At 43.0% G+C, this 22,139-nt stretch overlaps 1 protein-coding gene across 1 annotated transcript in view; it reads right to left on the bottom strand.

The window, feature by feature from the left end:
* Positions 1-1,777: 1,777 nt before the first annotated feature.
* LOC117560058 (next to BRCA1 gene 1 protein-like) overlaps positions 1,778-22,139 on the bottom strand; it is a 65,303-nt gene continuing 44,941 nt past the window's right edge. The window contains 6 exon segments of the mRNA XM_034236808.1: positions 1,778-3,216; positions 5,878-5,971; positions 10,378-10,450; positions 17,504-17,589; positions 19,127-19,378; positions 20,157-20,343. Of these exon segments, the coding sequence (XP_034092699.1) occupies positions 3,043-3,216; positions 5,878-5,971; positions 10,378-10,450; positions 17,504-17,589; positions 19,127-19,378; positions 20,157-20,343 (866 nt within the window). The 3' untranslated portion in view covers positions 1,778-3,042.

The following is a 22,139-nucleotide window of genomic DNA, read 5'->3' on the forward strand; positions in this document are numbered from 1 at the left end:
ACGCTTGCTTACAAACTCTGGAGCAGTTCATTGCTGGTGTGAACGCAGTCCACACCAAAACATAGGAAGCTAGTATTTACGTGTCACAAGAACGCGGATCTCTTCAAAAATCTTTAGCGAAAGAGTCTTTCAAGACATCCGCGGTTGTTTAGTTAAAGAGTGAAGCAGAATGAAGTGTTGAACAGTGTCGTGTAAAGTAAAAATGCTCAGTCAGCTACATAAAAGTAAGAACACCTGTTGTCGGTGAAACGCCCCTCCTTACTGCAGAACATCTCTCATTATATGTGTTGTAATGTTTTTTAACGGACGTTGTCTGATTATATAATCATATGCGCGGGCCGCTAGTGTCTGTTGATCTCCAGATTAACAGCAGCATGAGAATAACCTGCCGAAAGTGCCGATGCTCCATGGCGGAGGCTCCGGTAGAAATTGCCGGGATTTGCGTTTTTACCCCCTTAATGTCTGACCAATGGTTGAACAGCATGTGCACATGACTTGTGTTTAAAGTTTATAGTCCGTTTGAGTTTTGCCCGTGTGAACGCAAACCGAACCTTCTGAAAAATGAAACAATGTAACAAACTGTGGTCTGGTGCGCACCAGAGAGCGGACTATTAGGTCTGAATGCACCCTAATAAGCTCACTAAACAAATATCAGTTCACAGACATTTTATTTAATTTTCACAAGTGGCATGTTTGTATTGAAAAGGTTATTTAACAGTGGAATACAACTATTTTAAACTATTGGAAAGCACGGAAAATGTGTGTGCATTAAGATGACATAAACATGAAGTCATGAACACTAATCCAGACATTAGTTGTCTAACTTGAACCTAAGACACTTGTAGCCTGTCTCTGCTATTCCTCAGCACCGCTCCCCCTCCCTCCCGCTGAAATTATGAATGAAAAGCGTAGTAATCATAGATAACACGGCAGGGTCCGTGACAGTTTGTTTTCATCTGATTCCAAATAAACAAAGTCTTGGTTTTAAGAATATTAAACTTGTTTCGCCAAATTCAGATGATAAATACAATCTTTAAGCTTGTAAAGGCATAATTACAAGCGGCAACTTAACGTCACAGCAGGCATAACAACAGCCGGTGTTTCTTGTGAGTGTTTCCCCGGGAAACAAACACAATACACACAAACGTGTCAGAGATTATTTTGCGCTATTTGGCTGCCGAACAAAATCATGTAGCTACGCTGCTCGCGACGTAACTAGGAGTCTAGTGGACGGTATCAGTACTACAAGTAAAACAATACAAAATATATATATATATATATTTTTTTTAATTAATTACGTTGTTTATAAATTAATCTGAGGGCTGCATAAAGAGGAGGTGGGGGGGGCCCCGGGCCGTCATTTGCCAATCCCTGGTCTAAATGCACCAATCCGCGGAGCTACACACACACCACACACACACACACACACACACACACACACACACACACACACACACACACACACACACACACACACACACACACACACACACACACACACACACACACACACACACACACACACACACACACACCCTTATCTTTTCTCTGCTCAGACCCCACACAGCAACCAGGAAACGACACCAGTAATCCACCTCACACTGTCCGCTCCTCGAGCCCCAATGGGCGGAGCAGCGAGCCCCGCAACGCCCCGCCAACACGGCACCCAGACCCCACGCAGCATTCTCATCTGTTTGTCATTACTGGTGTCATTTTCTGGTTGCCAACGCCATTGTAAAACATACACACTGATGTTCAGCTGTAACGGTGGTTGACTAATCACAACAGAGTGGGCGAGCTGACCAATCAGAGCACACTGGGCTCACAGGGAGGGGGGGGGGCAGGAGCTCCAACAAGGTGTGTAGGACAGAGAGTGAATACACATACTATACAGAGATGCTGTATGAGAAACCAATGTGAGTTTGGAAGATTGAACAATGTAAATCTATTCTAGTAGACCTCAACAATGGCATTGGACAAGACATGGGACCTTTAAGTATGAAATGACCATAACCCTATATTAAGCAACGTGGACCTAGTGTTGTGTTGCCCGGAACCAGGTTATTTATTTCATTAACTCTATGGCAGATAAGGTCCAATTTATCCTTGGAAAATAGACATGGGTGACTCTGGATTTTGCACAACGTAAACAAATAAATGTGACATAAAGACGATGTTGAATGTTTGCAAAAAAGCAACTTATCCGACCTGTTAGCATTTTAGAGAAGGTACCCAACACAGGAGCCACCATGTTAACACAGCACATTGTGAAAGGAAGTAGATCAGTGCTCTGAGCTGTTTGGTGCACGGAAAAAGCTTCAATGACTTCAATGTGGATATTCAGTCTGTGACCATCTATCATGTGACTACTGGTACCAAAGGAACCGTGCTGTGAACATCCACACCAAAGGTTATCTCTCTGCTTTGTACTTCATCAATGTCCCAGGTAAAACGGCAAAGCAGGAATATGCTATGTGTAGCATTTTAATTAACAATTTGGGAATATGTACCACTAAATTGCATCTTAGATTTAATCTAAAATCTGTTACAATATTTTATAGCATGGAACTGTTTCGTATTTGAACCTGTTAGCATATTGTGTCACATTAAAGTACATATTTTCAGCTCCTGAAGGCTTTTACCAACTTTGTAGTTCTGGTTGCTTTTCAAAAACAAATAGACCAACGGTTTCGTTGCAGGCTGCAGTGAGGCTCATGGGAAAGGTGGGCTTGATTTTAAGAAATACTAAATGCTACACATAGCTCCTTTGAAACTGTAAGAACACATCTCTTATCTCTAAAATTCCAGTGCAAAGCAGCCTAAGATAAACATATCTCCACAGACAGTGTTTGATGCCCTACGATATCCCAGAGAGTTTGCTGGAATGTCTCCAACTGGACCAATCAGAAGAGAGATGTGTAGAAAGAGGAAGGCAAAAAGGGAGATGAGCGGAAATAAATCCTCTCCTCCAGTCTTTCCTCTAATCTCTCTTCATCCATCATTTCTGGTGTCATCTCCTCTCCTCTTCCTCTCTCTCTCCTGTCAGTAGCGTGTAGAGTACCAGTCATTGTCAGTCATCTGCACCAGCTCGTTCACCACGTCCAGCAGGACGAAGTTGTATTTCTTTAACAGCCTCTGGTTCAGTGGCCTGTCCCCGAAACCCATCTCCACCAGCACGGCCATCATGGTTTCCTGGGTGTTCGCATCCACAGGAGGCTGCAGAGAAACAAGAGGAATGCTTCTACTGGTTATATGAAACCAAATCTCCCATAAACATACAAAGAAAAAAAGGAACCATTCAAGCTTTGGGTTTTTTCCACATGTTGATGCCGAGTGTTCCAACTGTGTGGCTCTACTTTAAACTCTTCTAAACCAAAAATATTGATTATTATATCAAATAAATCCTGCTTTCCACAAGCATATCCACTGTGATGTGTTGTGTTATGCCACTGTCTGAAAGGCTGTCGGGTGTACTGTTTAATCTTTTAAAATTAAGTTTAGGCTAACATTAGCTGCTCAGTAATGCTCTATTTTTCTATTATCGTGTCAATACTACACCAGCCACTAGTTTTAAAGACATATGTTGTGTCTCAAATTGCAGACTTCTGAAATTACAGAGAGAATGTGAAGGATGGAAAAACGCACTGTGTACTCATAACACATCTTAGCTATGTAGCCGAAGTAGCGTGTTCAGTTGCTGTTGCTATGGAAATCACAGAACTATATAAATACAGTGGGGAAAAAAAGTATTTAGTCAGCCACCAATTGTGCAAGTTCTCCCATTTAAAAAGATGAGAGAGGCCTGTAATTGTCATCCTAGGTATACCTCAACTATGAGAGACAAAAGGAGAAAAGAAAAATCCAGAAAATCACATTGTCTGATTTTTAAAGAATTTATTTGCAAATTATGGTGGGAAATAAGTATTTGGTCAATAACAAAAGTTCATCTCAATACTTTGTTATATACCCTTTGTTGGCAATGACAGAGGTCAAACATTTTCTGTAAGTCTTCACAAGGTTTTCACACACTGTTGCTGGTATTTTGGCCCATTCCTCCATGCAGATCTCCTCTAGAGCAGTGATGTTTTGGGGCTGTCGCTGGGCAACACGGACTTTCAACTCCCTCCAAAGATTTTCTATGGGGTTGAGATCTGGAGACTGGCTAGGCCACTCCAGGACCTTGAAATGCTTCTTACGAAGCCACTCCTTCGTTGCCCGGGCGGTGTGTTTGGGATCATTGTCATGCTGAAAGACCCAGCCACGTTTCATCTTCAATGCCCTTGCTGATGGAAGGAGGTTGTCACTCAAAATCTCACGATACATGGCCCCCATTCATTCTTTCCTTTACACGGATCAGTCGTCCCTGGTCCCTTTGCAGAAAACAGCCCCAAAGCATGATGTTTCCACCCCCATGTTTCACAGTAGGTATGGTGTTCTTTGGATGCAACTCAGCATTCTTTCTTCTCCAAACACGTCTAGTTGAGGTTTTACCAAAAAGTTCTATTTTGGTTTCATCTGACCATATGACATTCTCCCCAATCCTCTTCTGGATCATCTAAATGCTCTCTAGCAAACTTCAGACGGGCCTGGACATGTACTGGCTTAAGCAGGGGGACACGTCTGGCAACTGCAGGATTTGAGTCCCTGGCGGCGTAGTGTGTTACTGATGGTAGCCTTTGTTACTTTGGTCCCAGCTCTCTGCAGGTCATTGACTAGGTCCCCCCGTGTGGTTCTGGGATTTTTGCTCACCGTTCTTGTGATCATTTTGACCCCACGGGGTGAGATCTTGCGTGGAGCCCCAGATCGAGGGAGATTATCAGTGGTTTTGTAGGTCTTCCATTTTCTAATAATTGCTCCCACAGTTGATTTCTTCACACCAAGCTGCTTACCTATTGCAGATTTAGTCTTCCCAGCCTGGTGCAGGTCTACAATTTTGTTTCTGGTGTCCTTTGACAGCTCTTTGGTCTTGGCCATAGTGGAGTTTGGAGTGTGACTGTTTGAGGTTGTGGACAGGTGTCTTTTATACTGATAATGAGTTCAAACAGGTGCCATTAATACAGTTAACAAGTGGAGGACAGAGGAGGCTCTTAAAGAAGTTACAGGTCTGTGAGAGCCAGAAATCTTGTTCGTTTGTAGGTGACCAAATACTTATTTTACCGAGGAATTTACCAATTAATTCATTAAAAATCCTACAATGTGATTTCCTGGATTCTTTCCCCCCATTCTGTCTCTCATAGTTGAAGTGTACCTTGGATGAAAATTACAGGCCTCTCATCTTTTTAAGTGGGAGAACTTGCACAATTGGTGGCTGACTAAATACTTTTTTGCCCCACTGTATAAGTTATACATGTGTTTGTATTTATTGTTTAAGTAATTTAGCAGCGACACGTGTTTAGAAGAAGCCACTTTTAATTGTTTTGGGTAATTGAGCAGTTTGTAATGATTTGTCACCGCTAACGTTGCTAACTAGCTAGCTAGCTAGCTCTTCATTGCTAGATTGTCACTTCCTGTGATGGCACAGCAGCCGTTTGAAACAACACTACAGGATCACTAGCACTGCAATAGTGTATGACATAGGCTACAGTGGGAATTATCTGAATTGAGACAGCATGAATTATATCTGCTAAAGTGCCAATAAAATAAATGAGTGTCTCTCTGCAGCCAATGTTGTCTAATGTGATGTGCATAGTTTATCAATAATTTACAGAAACAGGAAATGAAAAAAAGGTTTTCAAAAAGTACCGGATTGGCCTTTTTGTATTGGCAGATATCTGATACTGAAGGACTTGGATAGGGATCATGACCACTCCTAGTTTAGGACTTTAGGGACTTCTCAACAACATGAGGTATGACATCAGATGCCTGGTGTAATCTGACCTGTGTGGGGCCTTGTCCAGTGAACAGAGCTTTGTAGGCAGAGGCAGCGACGGACAGCGCTCCCTTCACCAGGCCGCTGGTGATGCCTGGGTGCCTGAGAGGGGACAATGAAGAGGTTATGTCCAAAACGTGACTCCCTTCTGACAGCCATGGCAACAACTTCAACCAGCCTTCCTACAGAAAACAATGATGTATTTAACTAGAAAAGCAGCTATCGTGACTGGACAGGTCTTATAAGAGAACTGACACCCCCTTTTCCACTGAAACGAGCTGCGTTCTATTTCCCTGTTGGGGCTGGTTTGGATCGCAGTTGGTTCAACATGCAGAACACTTAAGAACCAGTTTGCTGCTGCACCAACCAGAGCCAAGAGGAGCCACGTCATGATGTCACTGCTTATGTGGCTGCAATGCCCACAGGAGTTTCTGTCACAAGAACAATGATGGTGGACTCTTTTTGGACTGGGCTCATGTTGCTCTTTGACCTACAAAACCAGATTTAAGGCGAGACACGGCAGGCAAAAACATCTTTTTCAAGTACTGGTCAATTTTGAGATTTTGTGCTATTTTGATTCCATAACATGTTTTCTTTCAGGCTTTTGGAAGGAAAACGTACAAAATACACATTTAAGTGTTTATTTTACTATAGTTTGTCTATTTGCGTCTGTAGATTTCTCCTAAATTCACCAAAAGTTAGCATTCTAACGTAACATAAAGTACCGCGACCGCTGTGTGCACCATGTCAACAGAGATATCGTTGGAAAGCTGTGTCTCTCCTGCACAATCTCATCAGATCCAAATATGGTCATTTCCTTTGTATCAGCAACCAATCGTGAAAGCACAAAGGGGTCTTAAACCAAGAAACAAAATCTCATTGGCTGGTGTCAATTTCTGACAACGTGATTCGTTCAGATGCGTCACGTGGTGTGCTAAAACACTTCCTGGTTAGCTTTCCGCTATAAATTGAAATCTCAAAATGGCAAAAGAACGGCGAAAAAAAAGTTCACAGAGAAGACGCCAACAATTGTCACTTGCACGAAGCAAGGTTATACAAAAAACAAATGACCCCGAACATGAAATACCTTCACGGAGTGCGTCGATGCACAAGCTATCATCCAAAGAACAGGAGGGTTTAGCTAGCGCCTCACTGCAATCTTTAAAGGTCGTTTTCTCAAAATGAGTTTTTTCTCCTACTCTGAGTTCAAAATTTCAACTTCAGTAGCACGTAGAGACACCAAACCTTCCAGTTATACTCCTATAAATATTATGAAGGCTTTTACAGAAGGGTTTGTTCATATATAATTCATAGCCTGAATTATACAACATTGTATACCTAAAAACATGGCGAAAATTGATATTTTAGGGCTGTTGACAGTATTTTCTGATTTGTGGAGTGATAAAAAGAGATATCCAATATCCCATCTGTAAAAGCCTTAGATACTAATATGACTACAAAATGAAACAAGAATTTTGAATCTGGCTTTATCCAAAGTTCAGATTTCGATTCCTGAAATGTGTTAAAATATGTGCATATTTCATGAGATAATGGGTAATTTGCATATTTAAACATGCTATTTCAGAAAACTTGTAATACAAAAGACAATTGCCTTATTGTAAGTAATTAACTGGAGAAATGTCTAGCTGATACCTTTAAGTTAAAAAAAAGTACCCTATTCACCTGGGGTGTCTCGCCTTAATCGCAAGCACAACTTCTCAAACGTTATACTGTTCTCCAGAATTATGTGGCTCATTGCTTTTTCATTTACATTAATGAATAATCGTAATAATCATGATGCCTATGTACAAATTATTGTAATGGTCATTTCAGACAGAACCATGCAGGAATGTGTATTCAGCGGATCCACATGTAGATGCGTTTCACTTTCCTTAAGCTAGTTTGTAAAAAGTCACGGAAAGATTTCAATATTTGAAAATATGTGTGTATAATATCTCAATATCAAGATGTAAATTAATCCAAGTTTAATTGAACTATTCTATAAATGTTATATTTGAAACAGATAAATGGGAGTGGTGGGGATACGCCTGGGCATCATGAATAGCCCTACTTATCTTAAAGGGGACCTATCATGCAAAATGCACTTTTGTACGTCTTTTATACATGAACATGTGTTCCAGGGAACTCACCAAGTGTCAGAAAACACAACCATCTCTATTTTCCTCCATACCCAAATCTCTAAAAAAGGGGCTGCAACGGATCTGATACAGACTGATACAGATTTGAACACTGTCCTGACGTCAGGACGGTGGCGCTACGGCTATTGGTCAATTCTCCACCTATCAGGGGAATGAGAGGTTGGGCCACGGCCGGCCATTGCTGCTCGAAAGCGCTGGAGACGCTGTAGTACATATGCCAGGCCTGTAAGTGGCGCTGTAGTCTGCCACAAAAGCAGCGAAGAAGACTTCCCTTGCATGGTTGCCCTTCTGTTTATTCTCCGCTGTGGCTCTTTTTCTCCCTCTCAGAGGCAAGTGTTTGCGCCTCCTGCTTTAAAACAAATGAATAATGACTCTATATAATCATATGTAAGGGATATTGTGCAGCGACGCGGTCATTATGGGGAAAAGAACACTGACAGCTGATCAGGAGCCCGACGCGAAATTAGGCATGGCTGTTATTAGGTGCGAAATGAGGCATGGCTGTTATTAGGTGCGAAATGACGCATGGCTAAAATGCAGGATCTGTTTGGTATTTTGAAAAAATATATATATTTATTAGGGCCGGGACTCGATTAAAAAAATTAATCTAATTAATTAGAGGCTTTGTAATTAATTAATCGAAATTAATCGCATTTTTAATCACATATACATATTTGACCTGAGAACAGTGAGAAGCAATTTTTTTCACATGGATTTTAGTATACCATTAGGCGCACCGCAGTACTTTTCCCACAAAGGTTCATGAGAATTTAGTTCATGAGAACTCTTTGAACCTGAGGGTGGATTAGGCAAATGAAGCCGCTGACGTCACATCTTCTTCTTCTGCTTTGGGTTTACTGGCAGGCCGCAAACCACTTCACGGCGTATACTGCCACCCAAAGTCCCCGGCCGGAAGTCCCCGGAGTTAGGGACTGGCTTCAGTAGAAGCTGCTGGGAGTCCCAGCAGCTTCTACTGAAGCCTTCCGAGTAAATCGCCAGAACGCCGACACTTCCTCATCTCCACCGCTCCCATGGTTTATTTTGTGTTGCCATAAGTTAGTCTCTCTGCGTTTCTGCGCTGGGCTAATGCTAATAATGCTAATGCGAGGATAATAAAATGGCGGCTTCACAACACTTTTTGGGAGTTTTACGGGGCGTGGTTTGCAATCCGCCCAGCCAATCAGAAATATAGCTATTTTCTCACAAGAGAGCCGTACAAAAGTCCCTGTTCTCTAGCAGCTCTCTGCTCTCTAGCAGGGACTTTCGTGGGGGTAAAAAGGTTCTCATGAACTCATTTTAGTACCGGCTCTTTTTGGTGTGAACGCGATAAAAGAGGCTAACGTCCACGCTAGCTTCCACGTTAGCTGCTATATGTTTTGCATTGAGGTGATACTTGAGGCTTGATGTGCTGCGATGATATGCGAATTCCTTTTTGCATAATTTGCACACAACCGTGCTCTTATCGACGCTTCCATCCGTCCGTTTTTTAAAACAACATTTCCCACTGTTGTTCACTGTGGTTTGTTGTTGTCTGAAGTCATGAACGTTAGTTGGTGCTCCAGTATAATCGGTACGCCTGAAACTCATCCAGTGAGAAACGTTCCGCGGTGCAAAAATAAGTGCGATTAAAATGCGTTAATTTTTTTAACGCGTTAATTTTTGTGTAATTAATTAATCTTAATTAACGCGTTAAAGTCCCGGCCCTAATATTTATATACTTTATATAGGTATGGCCCTACAATATATGTTTCAATTATAGCATGATAGGTCCACTTTAATAGAAAAATCATCATACTGGTGTTATATAGAAAGGGATTTAAAATATTGCGATATACTGTGTATATCATGTATCGCAATATAGCCTAAACATATAGAGATATCATTTTTAGGCTATATCTCCCAGCTCTAGTTCTACTGACGTTTCCTCACGTCCTTTGCCGCTTAAATTATGAATTCACTGTTTGACCGGTCCCCTGATGCATATTTCCCCATAAATGTAAATGTTTTGGTGGTCGAGCAAATAAATGGTGGCCGAGTTAAAACAATTTTCAATGGTTGAGAGCCGGCGCAGCTCCAAACTGGCCCTGGAACTGCTTTGGTGGAAAAGGGTTAACAGAGTCCAAATAGGAAAATATCACAGCTCATAAACTGTGTGTATGGTGGTCAGTACACCCACTGAAATGACTTCATGTAAGCTCAGGGCCTTGATGCAACCAGCATTATTCAAACTGCTGATACTTAGTATATATGCTTGCTTTAGTGTGTGTGTGTGGTGTGTGGTGTGTGGTGTGTGGTGTGTGGTGTGTGGTGTGGTGTGTGTGTGTGTGTGTGTGTGTGTGTGTGTGAGACCTGGGGTCCTCAGGGTTGTCCTCCTCGGTGTCTCCAGTAGCTTCAGTATCATCAGTCTGTTCAGGACCGGATGCTATGGCACAACAATACATCATATTATCAAAAATATAGCATACATGTTCTCATTTACAGCATATCTCTCAAAATTTCGACATGTGGTCAGAGCAGGACCTTTCACACCTTTCATTGTGAACAACCAGGTCGTACATTGGATCTGGTTTCTTATTACAAATATGCGAGCTCACTGTAAAACTCTACTTTATATATCCATCTGTAGCCAGGGACTGACAGGCGAGTAGGCTTCTGTGAGATGATGAATGAATATAGCAAAATGAATGGAAAGACTCATTTGTTGGACGTATAATATTATTTAAAGACCTCTCTACTACCACTGCCCGTTATCGCAGATTATTGATCTTCATGTGGCATTAATATCATGTGAAATTCATCTAAACCTTTGGAATTTTTTGTGATATATTTACAATATCACAATATCACAATGTCATTTAAACATGTCTCCTTGTTTTCATATTTTTAACCAGCTAAAGGCACATGTAAATGGTCTGGGTCTAAACCATCCATCCATCCATCTTCTCCTGCTTATCCGTGGTCGGGTCGTGGGGGTAGCAGTTCCAGCAGAGAGCCCCAAACTTTCTTTTCCCTGGCCACATCAACCAGCTCTGACTGGGGGATCCCAAGGCGCTCCCAGGCAGCGAAGAGATATAATCCCTCCACCTGGTCCTAGGTCTACCCCTTGGTCTCTTCCCAGCTGGACGTGCCTGGAACACCTCCCCAGGGAGGCGCCCAGGTAGCATCCTTACTAGGTCCTGGTCCTTATCTTTCTTACAGTGCAGACGCTTTTCTGCTTGCTCTTGCCTCTGCTTACTTTTTATGCTGATTTTCCTATTCTTATTCTCTGAAAACTTCGAGCAGCGGCTCCTGGACATTAACTTATCACTGGGACAGTTCATCTTTGTAAATAGACGGAGGGTTTCAGCCATATTTCAACATTTTTACGACGACGTCAGTCTTACAATAGCGTGGCCTAGCAACAGCTAAAGCCTGGTAGGCTACTGCTATTTAGCTTAAGCTAGTTGGTAGCAAAATGCCTCCGTTCTCTACAGATGACTTCCAGAAACTTATACAGAAGATGGCTGTGTTGGAAATGAAAATGCAACGGTTGGAAGTTAACGTGGAAGTGAATGGACTATGTCGTGGGAATGACACGACTTTACCAGTGTTGCAAAGTAATGGAGAAGGGTATGCTAACTCACAGCTAGTTAGCAGCTACAAGGATTCCAAGGAACAGGAGGGCTGGTGTACCGGGTAATAAATCTACAAGTGATAGTCCTCCCTGGAACTCTCTGGGTGCAAAGCCTAAGAGTAAATCACTTCCATGGGATTTGGGAGGACGGATAACAGGCAGAGCCCAGAGCTCCGAAATCTGTGATGCGACCGGCTGGCCTGCATTGTTATCACCCAGGAAGAGCGCCTCTTCAACCCCTATTCATACTAGGAAACAGCAGTGGACAGCTGCTAAAGGGAGAATTACAAACAATCCTCCTAAACCACCAAGTGTGCCAATCCAGAACAGATACGCTCCGCTGACCGAGAACCGGAGATCTGATGACCTGGATAACCTGTCCTCTTCACGCAGCAGGGTAAGGACCAATAGCTACTCTAAAAGTAAAAGGCTAGAGGGAAAGCTAACGACTGGGCCTGAAACTCTGATTGTGGGTGACTCTGCTGTAAGAGATGTAAAAGGTCTGTGTAATAAGAACAACACCAAAGTACTCTGTTTTCCCAAGGATGTGGTCTCTGACTTGGCTGAGAAGATCCTGCATATTGGGGCTGAACATCCGACTGTGAAGAATGTGGTACTGCACATTGGAACAAATGATGTTGTGAAACAACAGTCAGCAGTGCTGAAAGAAGACTTTAAATGTTTGTTGGAAACTGCCAGCTCTCTAAATGCAGAGGTGTTCATCAGTGGCCCTCTACCGCCAGTCAGAAGAGGAGTGGAGAGATTCAGCAGATTGTTTGCACTGAATACCTGGCTTTCAACTGTCTGTACTGACCATTCTGTTCATTTTATTGACAATTTTAACTTTTTCTGGGATCGCAGACATCTTTTCAAGGCAAATGGAGTTTGCCTGAACAAGTCAGGAGTGAAATTGTTTATCTCTAACATATTCAACTGCCTGCGTCATCAATCTGTTCCCTCTGCCAAGGACAAGCGGCAAGAGGAATCAAAACACGAGAAAGACACAACACATCATGCAGAAAACCCTGAAGAATTATCACTGCACCCGCCTGAGGAATGTTCTGATTATGGGAGACATATGAGACACATGGAGGAGTCTCCACTTCCCCCCCCCCCTGTCAACGCCGTTGAGGATACTCCGTTCACCCTTTCACCCTCGCCCACCCTCCTGGAGATCGATGAACACACAAAGGAGATACAGAGGGTTGGCACCGATTCCTTCCTGGAGTTCAAAGACCAAACGAAGGCGATACGCAGGGCCGGCACCATGTCCTTTACCCCCGCTCCTCAACGACGCCCACCAAAATCACCGCGGAGACGCGCACCATCTCCCCCGTTCTCATCACCGCGCCTACGTCAACCACCTCCCCCCCCTGGCAGCATGTCCTCTACCCCCGCACCATCTAGCCCGTCTCCATCACCGTGCCTACGTCGACCACCTCCCCTCCCTTCGAGGGGGCTTCTGCAGTCTCCGAAGCCTGATAAGGATGTGTGTGTACAAAACACAACAAACTCTTACTGATATGTGATGGGTCCAGGCTCAAGGGCGTATGGCACTCTCAACTCTTTCCAGGACATGTCGGGGCCCTGCCTGCCAGTAGCTTTGCCGATATCTGTGTTGATAGGTAATAGATTAAGAGCGGTGAATCATAGAAACAGGAAGCGCTCAAACGTTTGTGTGAGTGTATCTAATTTAGCAGTGATTCCATGTCAGCCACAGCTTGTTACAAAAAACATGACTGATAGTGTGTTTAACAAACTTAAACTAGCTTTATTAAATGTCAGGTCTTTGGCAGGAAAAACATTTTTAATCAATGATTTTATCACTGAGCACAATCTCGATTTTATGTTTTTAACAGAAACTTGGATTGAACAAAATAACAGTGCAGCTGTTCTTATCGAATCAACCCCTCCCAACTTTAGTTTTATGAGTCAGGAAAGAATGCATAAGAAAGGGGGTGGAGTTGCTATTCTGTTCAATAATTCCCTTCAATGCAGGAAGACATCTTATGGAAACTTTGATTCTTTTGAATATGTGGCCCTTCGGCTGAAATGCTCCTCTCGAGCTCTGTTCCTAAATATCTATAGACCACCCAAATACTGTGCAAGCTTTTTTGATGACTTTACTGAACTGCTGTCTATAGTGTGTATTGACTTTGACCGTCTAGTCATTGTTGGTGATTTGAACATCCATGTTGACAACCCCCAGGACAGAGGGGCTAAAGAACTGTTTTGTGTTCTTGATAGCTATGGACTGACTCAGCATGTGACGGAGCCCACGCACAATAAGGGGCACACTCTGGACTTAATTATCTCAAAGGGTCTGAATATCTCTAAGGTTGTGGTGACTGATGTTGCACTCTCTGACCATTCCTGTGTTTTCTTTGAGAGCTCTATTTCTGTTCACAAAAATGTTCAAAAAGAGGTAACCACAAAGCGATATTTAACTGAAAATACTAGGGAAATGTTTACTCAGAATTTCTCTTCCACACTTGCCCCTGCCAACATCTCAGTAAATGAGCTAGTAGATCATTTAATTCAAAAATTCAAAATGTTATAGATGCCATTGCTCCAACTAAGGTAAAGGAAGTGTCTGGCAAGAAGATATCTCCATGGAGAAAGGCCATGAGCGTGAAAACAGAAAAAAGAGAATGTCGAAAAGCTGAACGCAGGTGGCGAAAAACAAATCTCCAGGTTCACTTTGAAATCTATAAAGAGAGACTTGGCCTTTATAATTTGGAATTGAAAAACGCACGACAATCGTTCTTCTCTGACATCATTACCAAAAACAAAAACAACGCACGTGCCTTGTTTGCTACCGTCGACAGACTAACTAACCCCCCAGTGTCAGTAGCCTCTGAATTTCTATCCACCAGGGCGTGCAATGATTTTGCCTCCTTTTTCACTGACAAAATTCAGAAAATCAGACAAGCAGTCAGTGCCTCTGCATCAGGAACAGCAAATGTGTTGTCCCTATCTCCACTTAACATCAATTCAGACATCATGACACAATTCCATCAGATTAATGATAAAAACCTAGAGGACATTATTCAACTTCTGAAATCCTCCTCTTGCTGCCTTGATATTATTCCAACAGGATTTTTCAAAGATGTTTTGCCTTGCATGGCCTCAGATCTACTTCATATAGTAAACAAATCTCTTCACTCAGGTATTTTTCCACAGGCCCTGAAAACTGCAGTCATTAAACCGCTCTTAAAAAAGAATAATCTAGATGCTTCAGTAATGAACAATTACAGGCCCATATCAAACCTCCCATTTCTAGGTAAAATCATTGAAAAAGTTGTTTTTCAACAGTTGAGTAATTTCTTGCATTTAAATAACTGTTTTGATGTGTTCCAGTCAGGCTTTCGTCCAAACCACAGCACTGAGACTGCTCTTGTAAAGGTCTTTAATGACATCCACTTAAACACAGACAGTGGCAGAACTTCAGTGTTAGTATTATTAGATCTCAGTGCTGCGTTTGACACTGTTGACCACAGCATATTACTAGACCGACTGGAGAACTGGGTGGGACTTTCGGAAACAGTTCTGAATTGGTTTGAATCCTACTTAAAGGACAGAAACAACTTTGTTTCTATAGGTAAATACACATCTGAGTTGACAAATATGACATGTGGGGTTCCTCAAGGCTCCATCTTGGGGCCTCTTCTCTTTAACATCTACATGCTACCACTGGCTCAGATAATGAAGAACAACAAAATAAGTTACCATAGCTATGCAGATGACACACAAATTTACGTAACAATTTCACCAGGAGACTATGCTCCAATTCAAACACTGAGTAAGTGCATTGAACAAATCAATGACTGGATGTGTCAGAACTTTCTCCAATTAAACAAAGATAAAACTGAGGTAATGGTTTTTGGAGCCAAGGCAGAACGTATAAAAGTTAGCGCTGAGCTTCAGTGTGCAATGTTCAAAATAACAGATAAAGCCAGAAATCTAGGTGTAGTCATGGACTCTGACCTGAGTTTCAACAGTCACATTAAAACTGTTACTAAATCAGCCTACTATCACCTAAAGAATATATCTAGGATTAAAAGACTAATGTCACAGCAGGATTTGGAAAAACTTGTCCATGCTTTTATCTTCAGTAGACTCGACTACTGCAATGGTGTCTTCACAGGTCTCACTAAAAAATCTATTAGGAAGCTGCAGCTAATTCAGAACGCTGCTGCTCGAGTCCTCACTAACACTAAGAAAGTGGATCACATCACTCCTGTTCTGAAGTCTTTACACTGGCTTCCTGTGTGTCACAGAATAGATTTCAAAATACTGCTGCTGGTTTATAAAGCACTGAATGGTTTAGGCCCAAAATATATTTCTGACCTCCTGCTAAATTATGAACCATCCAGATCTCTCAGGTCTTCAGGGACTGGTCAGCTTTCTGTCCCCAGAGTCAGAACTAAACATGGAGAAGCAGCGTTCAGTTATTATGCTCCAAATATCTGGAACAAACTCCCAGAAACCTGCAGGTCCGCTGCAACTCTTACTACTTTTAAATCCAGGCTGAAGACTTTTCTTTTTGTCGCTGCTTTTAATTGAACTATTCATATCTTAGACTGCACTGTAACTTTTATCCATGTACTTTTTTCTTTTAATGTTTAATTGCACTGTAACTTTTATCCATGTATTTTTTCTTTTAATGTTTATTTTATTAGCTTTTCTTTTTAATGACTGATTTTAAATGCCATTTTCTTAATCTCTTTCATTTTTTGTAAAGCACTTTGAATTGCCTTGTGTTGAAAAGTGCTATATAAATAAACTTGCCTTGCCTTGCCTTGCCTTGCCTTGCCTAGGTGCCCAAACCACCTCAACTGGCTCCTTTCGACGCGAAGGAGGAGCGGTTCAACTCCGAGTCCCTCCCGGATGACTGAACTTCTCACCTTATCCCTAAGGGAGACACCAGCCACCCTGCGGAGAAAACCCATCTCGGCCGCTTGTATCCGCGATCTTGTTCTTTCGGTCATGACCCATCCTTCATGACCATAGGTGAGGGTAGGAACGAAAATGGCCAGGAAGACAGAGAGCTTTGCCTTCTGGCTCAGCTCTCTTTTCGTCACAACGGTGCGGTAAAGCGACTGCAGTACCGAACCGATCCAGTGAGTGCTGAAGGTCGCAGACCGATGAAGCCATTAGAACTACATCATCTGCGTGTGGTTGCAATCCTTAGTCCACCGAACTGCAGACCCCCCCCCCACCCCACGACTACGCCTCAAAATCCTATCCATGTATATTACAAACAGGTTTGGTGACAAAGCGCAGCCCTGGCTGAGGCCAACCCTCACTGGAAATGCGTCCGACTTACTGCCGAGGACCCGGACACAGCTCTCGCTTTGGGAGTACAGAGATTGGATGGCCCTGAGTAGAGACCCCCTCACCCCATACTCCTGCAGCACCTCCCACAGTAACTCCCTGGGAATTCGGTCATACGCCTTCTCCAAGTCTACAAAACACATGTAGACCGGATAAGCGTACTCCCAGGCCCCCTCCAGGATCCTCGCGAGAGTAAAAAGCTGATCCGTCGTTCCACGACCAGGACGGAATCCGCATTGTTCCTCCTCAATCTGAGGTTCGACAATCGGCCTGACCCTCCTTTCGAGTACCTTAGAGTCAACTTTTGGAATAAATAAGTTGCCACTACAAACAAACTGAATGATGGACTAATTTGATCTCACTAAGTCTGTGTCTTTTGGTCAGAAACAGGTTTCGCTGTGTATCCGGACCGTAGCCTGGGAAAGGTTCCTCACCTGTGTTTCAAATCTAACTTAAACTCCTGACGGACAGGGCTCGTGTGAGGGGCCTTCTTGTTATTTCATGAAGACACAGGGATGTGCTTACCGCCCTCAGTTCGGTACAGTTCAGAGCCGTCTGCTCCTCCCTCAGCAGCAGCTGGCTCAGCATCTGTCTCTCCTCTGTTCTCCGGACTGCACAGCATGAAGAGCAACACATTTTCAAAGGGTTATATCAACTGCAACAAACTCCAAGTCACCCTTAAACATTTTTCAAACAAAATAAAAAAACAAATGCTGCACATTTTCAAACTAAAGCTGAACTGGAACATCGAACATACCAATGCACATAATGAATCTGCAAACCTATTGTCAACTTTAACCACATAGTCAACAATAATGGCTAACATTAGTGCTTGTAGGCGCTATAAAAATATGATATATTATTATTATTATTATTATTGTAACAACAGACCTCAGCACTACACTTCAACAGTGAATAACAATGCAGTTTCTAAAAAACAAATTATATTTTGGGGGGAGTTGATCTCAACCCTTATGTAAAATGTAATAAATTATTGATGTTGCGTATTTTTGTTCTCAGGTATGGTTTATCATATGATATTTTTATATTTGGCGAAGGTTGATCTAAGCCAGGGGTCGGCAACCCCTGGCACGCGTGCCAATGGTGGCACCGTAACCAGTGGCACACTAGGAATAAGTGGAATAAGTGTGAAAATATTTAAATTGTATTTTCGGAGCCTGAACGAGACCGCCGCCAGAGCGCGTCTCCCTGTTACCTGCAGAAGGAAGCCATGCACTCAACGCAGCCCCGCTCTTAACTCCAGGCGACTTTCTGCCGCTTTCCTCCGTGGTGCAGTGCTGATCGTTTCCCCACAGAGGAAAGCACTTCACAAATTGCAGTACCCATATGGAGCTGTACAAATGCCGCAGTTTTTGCGTGGCTGTGTTTTTAGTTGAAAGCCCAGTGGCGATCTGCTCATCGAAATAATATGCTACAAAGGAGCGGACTGGCCTTCTGTGTGTTGAACTTTCCTGTCGGCTCCCAGACCGTAGTCGAGGAAACAGGGGGGATGACTCTCTGTCGTCTCCCAGGGCAGAAGCAACAAGCTTCAGGTTCAATAACCCACTTTAGTTGAAATGACTGGAGAGAGGCGAGCTCTTCTTGGGGGCCCGTTGCATTTATTTAGTTGTTCTTCTGTTTCACAAAATACATCACAGACCTCTGTTTTTCTGCTGCCTCGTTTCACATACATACGCTCGCTCACTCTCGCTCTACCATCCACACACACACATGCAGACGCCACACCCCTCTCTCTCTCTTAAAGTGACAGCGATCTCATTTCACATGACCCTAATATCATAACATGTGTGTTCTGGAGAATCGCGGAACGGGCGATCGTCCTTATTATTATGCCGTTCAAACCAATTATAAAAATTAGTTTGTTAAATTCGGCATCATGTAAGTTGCGCTGACAGGTCCACACACTGCTTCCCCGCAGCGAGGCTCCCCCCACCCTCCTGTTGACAGTTCACGAGCGTTGAGCTCCTCACCCTCCCCCCGTTGATAATTCACGATCGTCGGCACGCTGATAAAAATGTTTCTTTGTAATGGCACTTCATATTAAAATGGTAGCCGACCCCTGATCTAAGCCTTTTCCAAATGCAGCACATTAAGCAGCTGTGTTTGTACCACACCCCTCAGACTGACCTCGGGGTGACGGTGGTCAGGGGGGGGGCCACCACTTCAGGCGTCAGCGGCTCGTCGTCCAGCGTCTGGGACGTGCAGAGCATGTCGTTGGCGCTGCTGTTCCCCGACACTGAGGCCGCCGCAGCCTCATCTACCTCCCCTAGCCCCCCCAGCTCCCCCTCTGGGGCGGAGGGGCCCGGTTGGTCGGGCGATGGAGTTTCTGGGTCTGTGGGGGTCTTAGCTGTGATGTCACCAGGCTGGGACAAGGCTGAACTGCAATGAAACAGAAACAAAGAATTAAACAGAATGTGACAACATGCAGACCGAGGTTGCCACTGGAAGTCCTTGTCTACTAAAATAACATTTGAACCCTTAAATGGTTTGTGTATCCTGGGAGATACAGTCATTTGACAGGCTGTGTACATGTGTAAAATGGGTGTAATTACGATGTAATAGGGGTGTAATGCCAGTGTAATATGGTATGATTATATGTAATATGGGTGCAATAGATACAATCGGAAGATGAAACCCTCTTTAATGGTCAAACATACATGCAAACGGCACACACAGCAATTTCACCTCTGCATTTAACCCATCCTAGTTCTAGGAGCAGTGGGCAGCTATTGTACAGCACCCAGGGAGTACTATGGATGTAATAAGGCAGTACTTCCGGTATAATAATGAATACTAACAGTGTAATACAGGTAGCTGTATTAGGACTATTTTTATGCGTAATATGAGTGCAATGAAGAAAATACCAACCAATATGTGATTGCCCATTTAGGGTCAAATAACATGGTTCTTATATTAACAAGTTTTGTCAATTGCTAAAACCTTTTTTAATCAAGTTAATCACAATAACAATCTGTGATTAAGCATGATTTATAACTACTATTACTTGTAATTACTTGTAAACGTGCGGTCCACTCAATAATTATGGTAGGGATTTTGGGTTGAACTAGGTTTCCAGATGAATGGCGAGCCTTAACGCTGATGGCCCTAATATTTAATATTTACACATCCTGTTTCTGAAGTGCAAAGGGACCGGTACCTGTACATGGACTCCCCCAGGGGCCGGCTGGTGTCAAAGCAGTCAGGGAGGATGATGATGTAGTCCTCTGAGGAGGTAGAGGAGGAGCGGCTCCTCCTCCCCTCTCTCTTCTCCTCTCCTTTCTCCTCCTCCGACCCCTTCTCTCTCTCCTTCACCCTGGACTCCATGTCGGCCTCCGCAGCTTCAGCTGTGTTGGGATTAACAAAACTGATCAGTCTCAGACTATAGTTACCATACAGCGCTACAACTTTCTGCAGCACTGTAATCTCCCAAGACTTTTAAAACTCTTTTTACAAGATTATGGCTATATGAAATAATGTCAAGATCCAAAAGGCATATTTAATATTGTTACTTCAGTTGTGACTCAGTATACTAGGAGCCACTTGAACAGTTTATGCCAAACCCCAGCTGTAACGCCCTCCTAACAACTCACTTTCAGAAAGAAAAGAAAGACGTGTTTTGCTCTAAAAGTTAAACGTAAAAAGCAACACACATTTACCAGGTGGCCGCTGAAGCAACCAGTCTAATGCTGCTGACCACACAGCTCCTGTATACATTGTTAATGTACACAACCTAGGGCTGTGCAATTAATCGTATGTTAATCAATATTTTGGCTTGCAGCGATCACGAAAACAACGTAATTGAAATAAAAAGATAATTTTGCTGCGTGCGCTTTCGCCCCTCCCTAAAAGCCCTCTCGGCCAGGTTGTGAGTGACATTAGTTGTGTGAGTTCAGCGCGAGCGAAGATGGCAGAACAAGAGCAACTCGTAAACAAGAAAGGTAAAACGAATTCCACTGTTTGGAAATACCTTGGGTTTAAGGAGTCCGACGTGGAACAAAAAAATGTACAGTGCAGCAGGGGTGTTGACAGTTCACGAGCGTGCCCCCTCGACTTCATCCACCATCACAGTCATCAATTAAGGACGCGCTTTACAGTGCAACGGCCTACTCAACCAGCTCGCAAAGACACAAATATATAACAGATGAAATCACATTCTACATAGAATGCAGAGTTAACTAATTAACCTGTTAAGGCTCGAAAATGACATTCCCAGAACAAATGACCATATCTTCCCTTCTAAAAGGGTTAAATCAATAATTTTTTTTCTCAAAGTAATGATAAACCTGTGAGTTAGATGTAGAAAATTCAGAATCAATAGATGTTTTTTATTTTAAAGAAAATTCAGATTGAACATAGTAAAAAAACTGTAAATGATAGTGTCCGTCCAAATATTATTTTTTACTTATAGTGAAAACTACCCTTGAATGATGGTAAGGTAGACTAAAAGCTTTAGGAATCCAAAGTACAACATATAATAAGTACCCTGTATCAAGATTGATGCAAAACAAGTGACATGTTACCTTTTTAGAGAGGTTTAGCAAAAAAAACTCCACCTCTGAGGTGATTTGGGTGGAAATGGGGGTTTTACCGTTTCTCTGGAACCCATTGGTCGATTTTGGTGATTGACATCTCTTTTTGAACGTTAGAGCCAATAGAATCGAAGGGGAATTTCCCCATACACACACATGGTAATACAAAAAAAAGGTGGGGGCTTTGTGCATGCAGGTTTGCATCAGAGTGAACCTATCTCCCGCTCTGACATCTGGAAACGGAAAAGCAGGTTTATTGCTTATGGATTATCAGAAATCATTTCAAAGGGACACAGACACATTGGATTAACCTATGGATTAACTTCAGCAGCGTTTTTATCGTTTCAATGCCATTGAAGACCACTTTTGACCAAGGTGAGCTATGTTGCCGTTTTTAGCTACCTAGCGCCAGTGTTGTAGTCAAGTCACCAATTCACGAGTCCAAGTCACTCTCGAGTCACCACTCTTCGAGTCCAAGTCCGAGTCACCAAGGGAGAGTCGTAGTCGAATCCGAGTCCAAGTCACCCAAGGAGTCGAGTCCGAGTCATCATTACCTGTGTTCGAGTCTGAGTCCAAGTCTGAGTCACCAAGGGAGAGTCGTAGTCGAGTCC

This window comes from Gymnodraco acuticeps, unplaced genomic scaffold (genome assembly GCF_902827175.1).
Source record: "Gymnodraco acuticeps unplaced genomic scaffold, fGymAcu1.1, whole genome shotgun sequence".
Lineage (NCBI taxonomy): Eukaryota > Metazoa > Chordata > Actinopteri > Perciformes > Bathydraconidae > Gymnodraco > Gymnodraco acuticeps.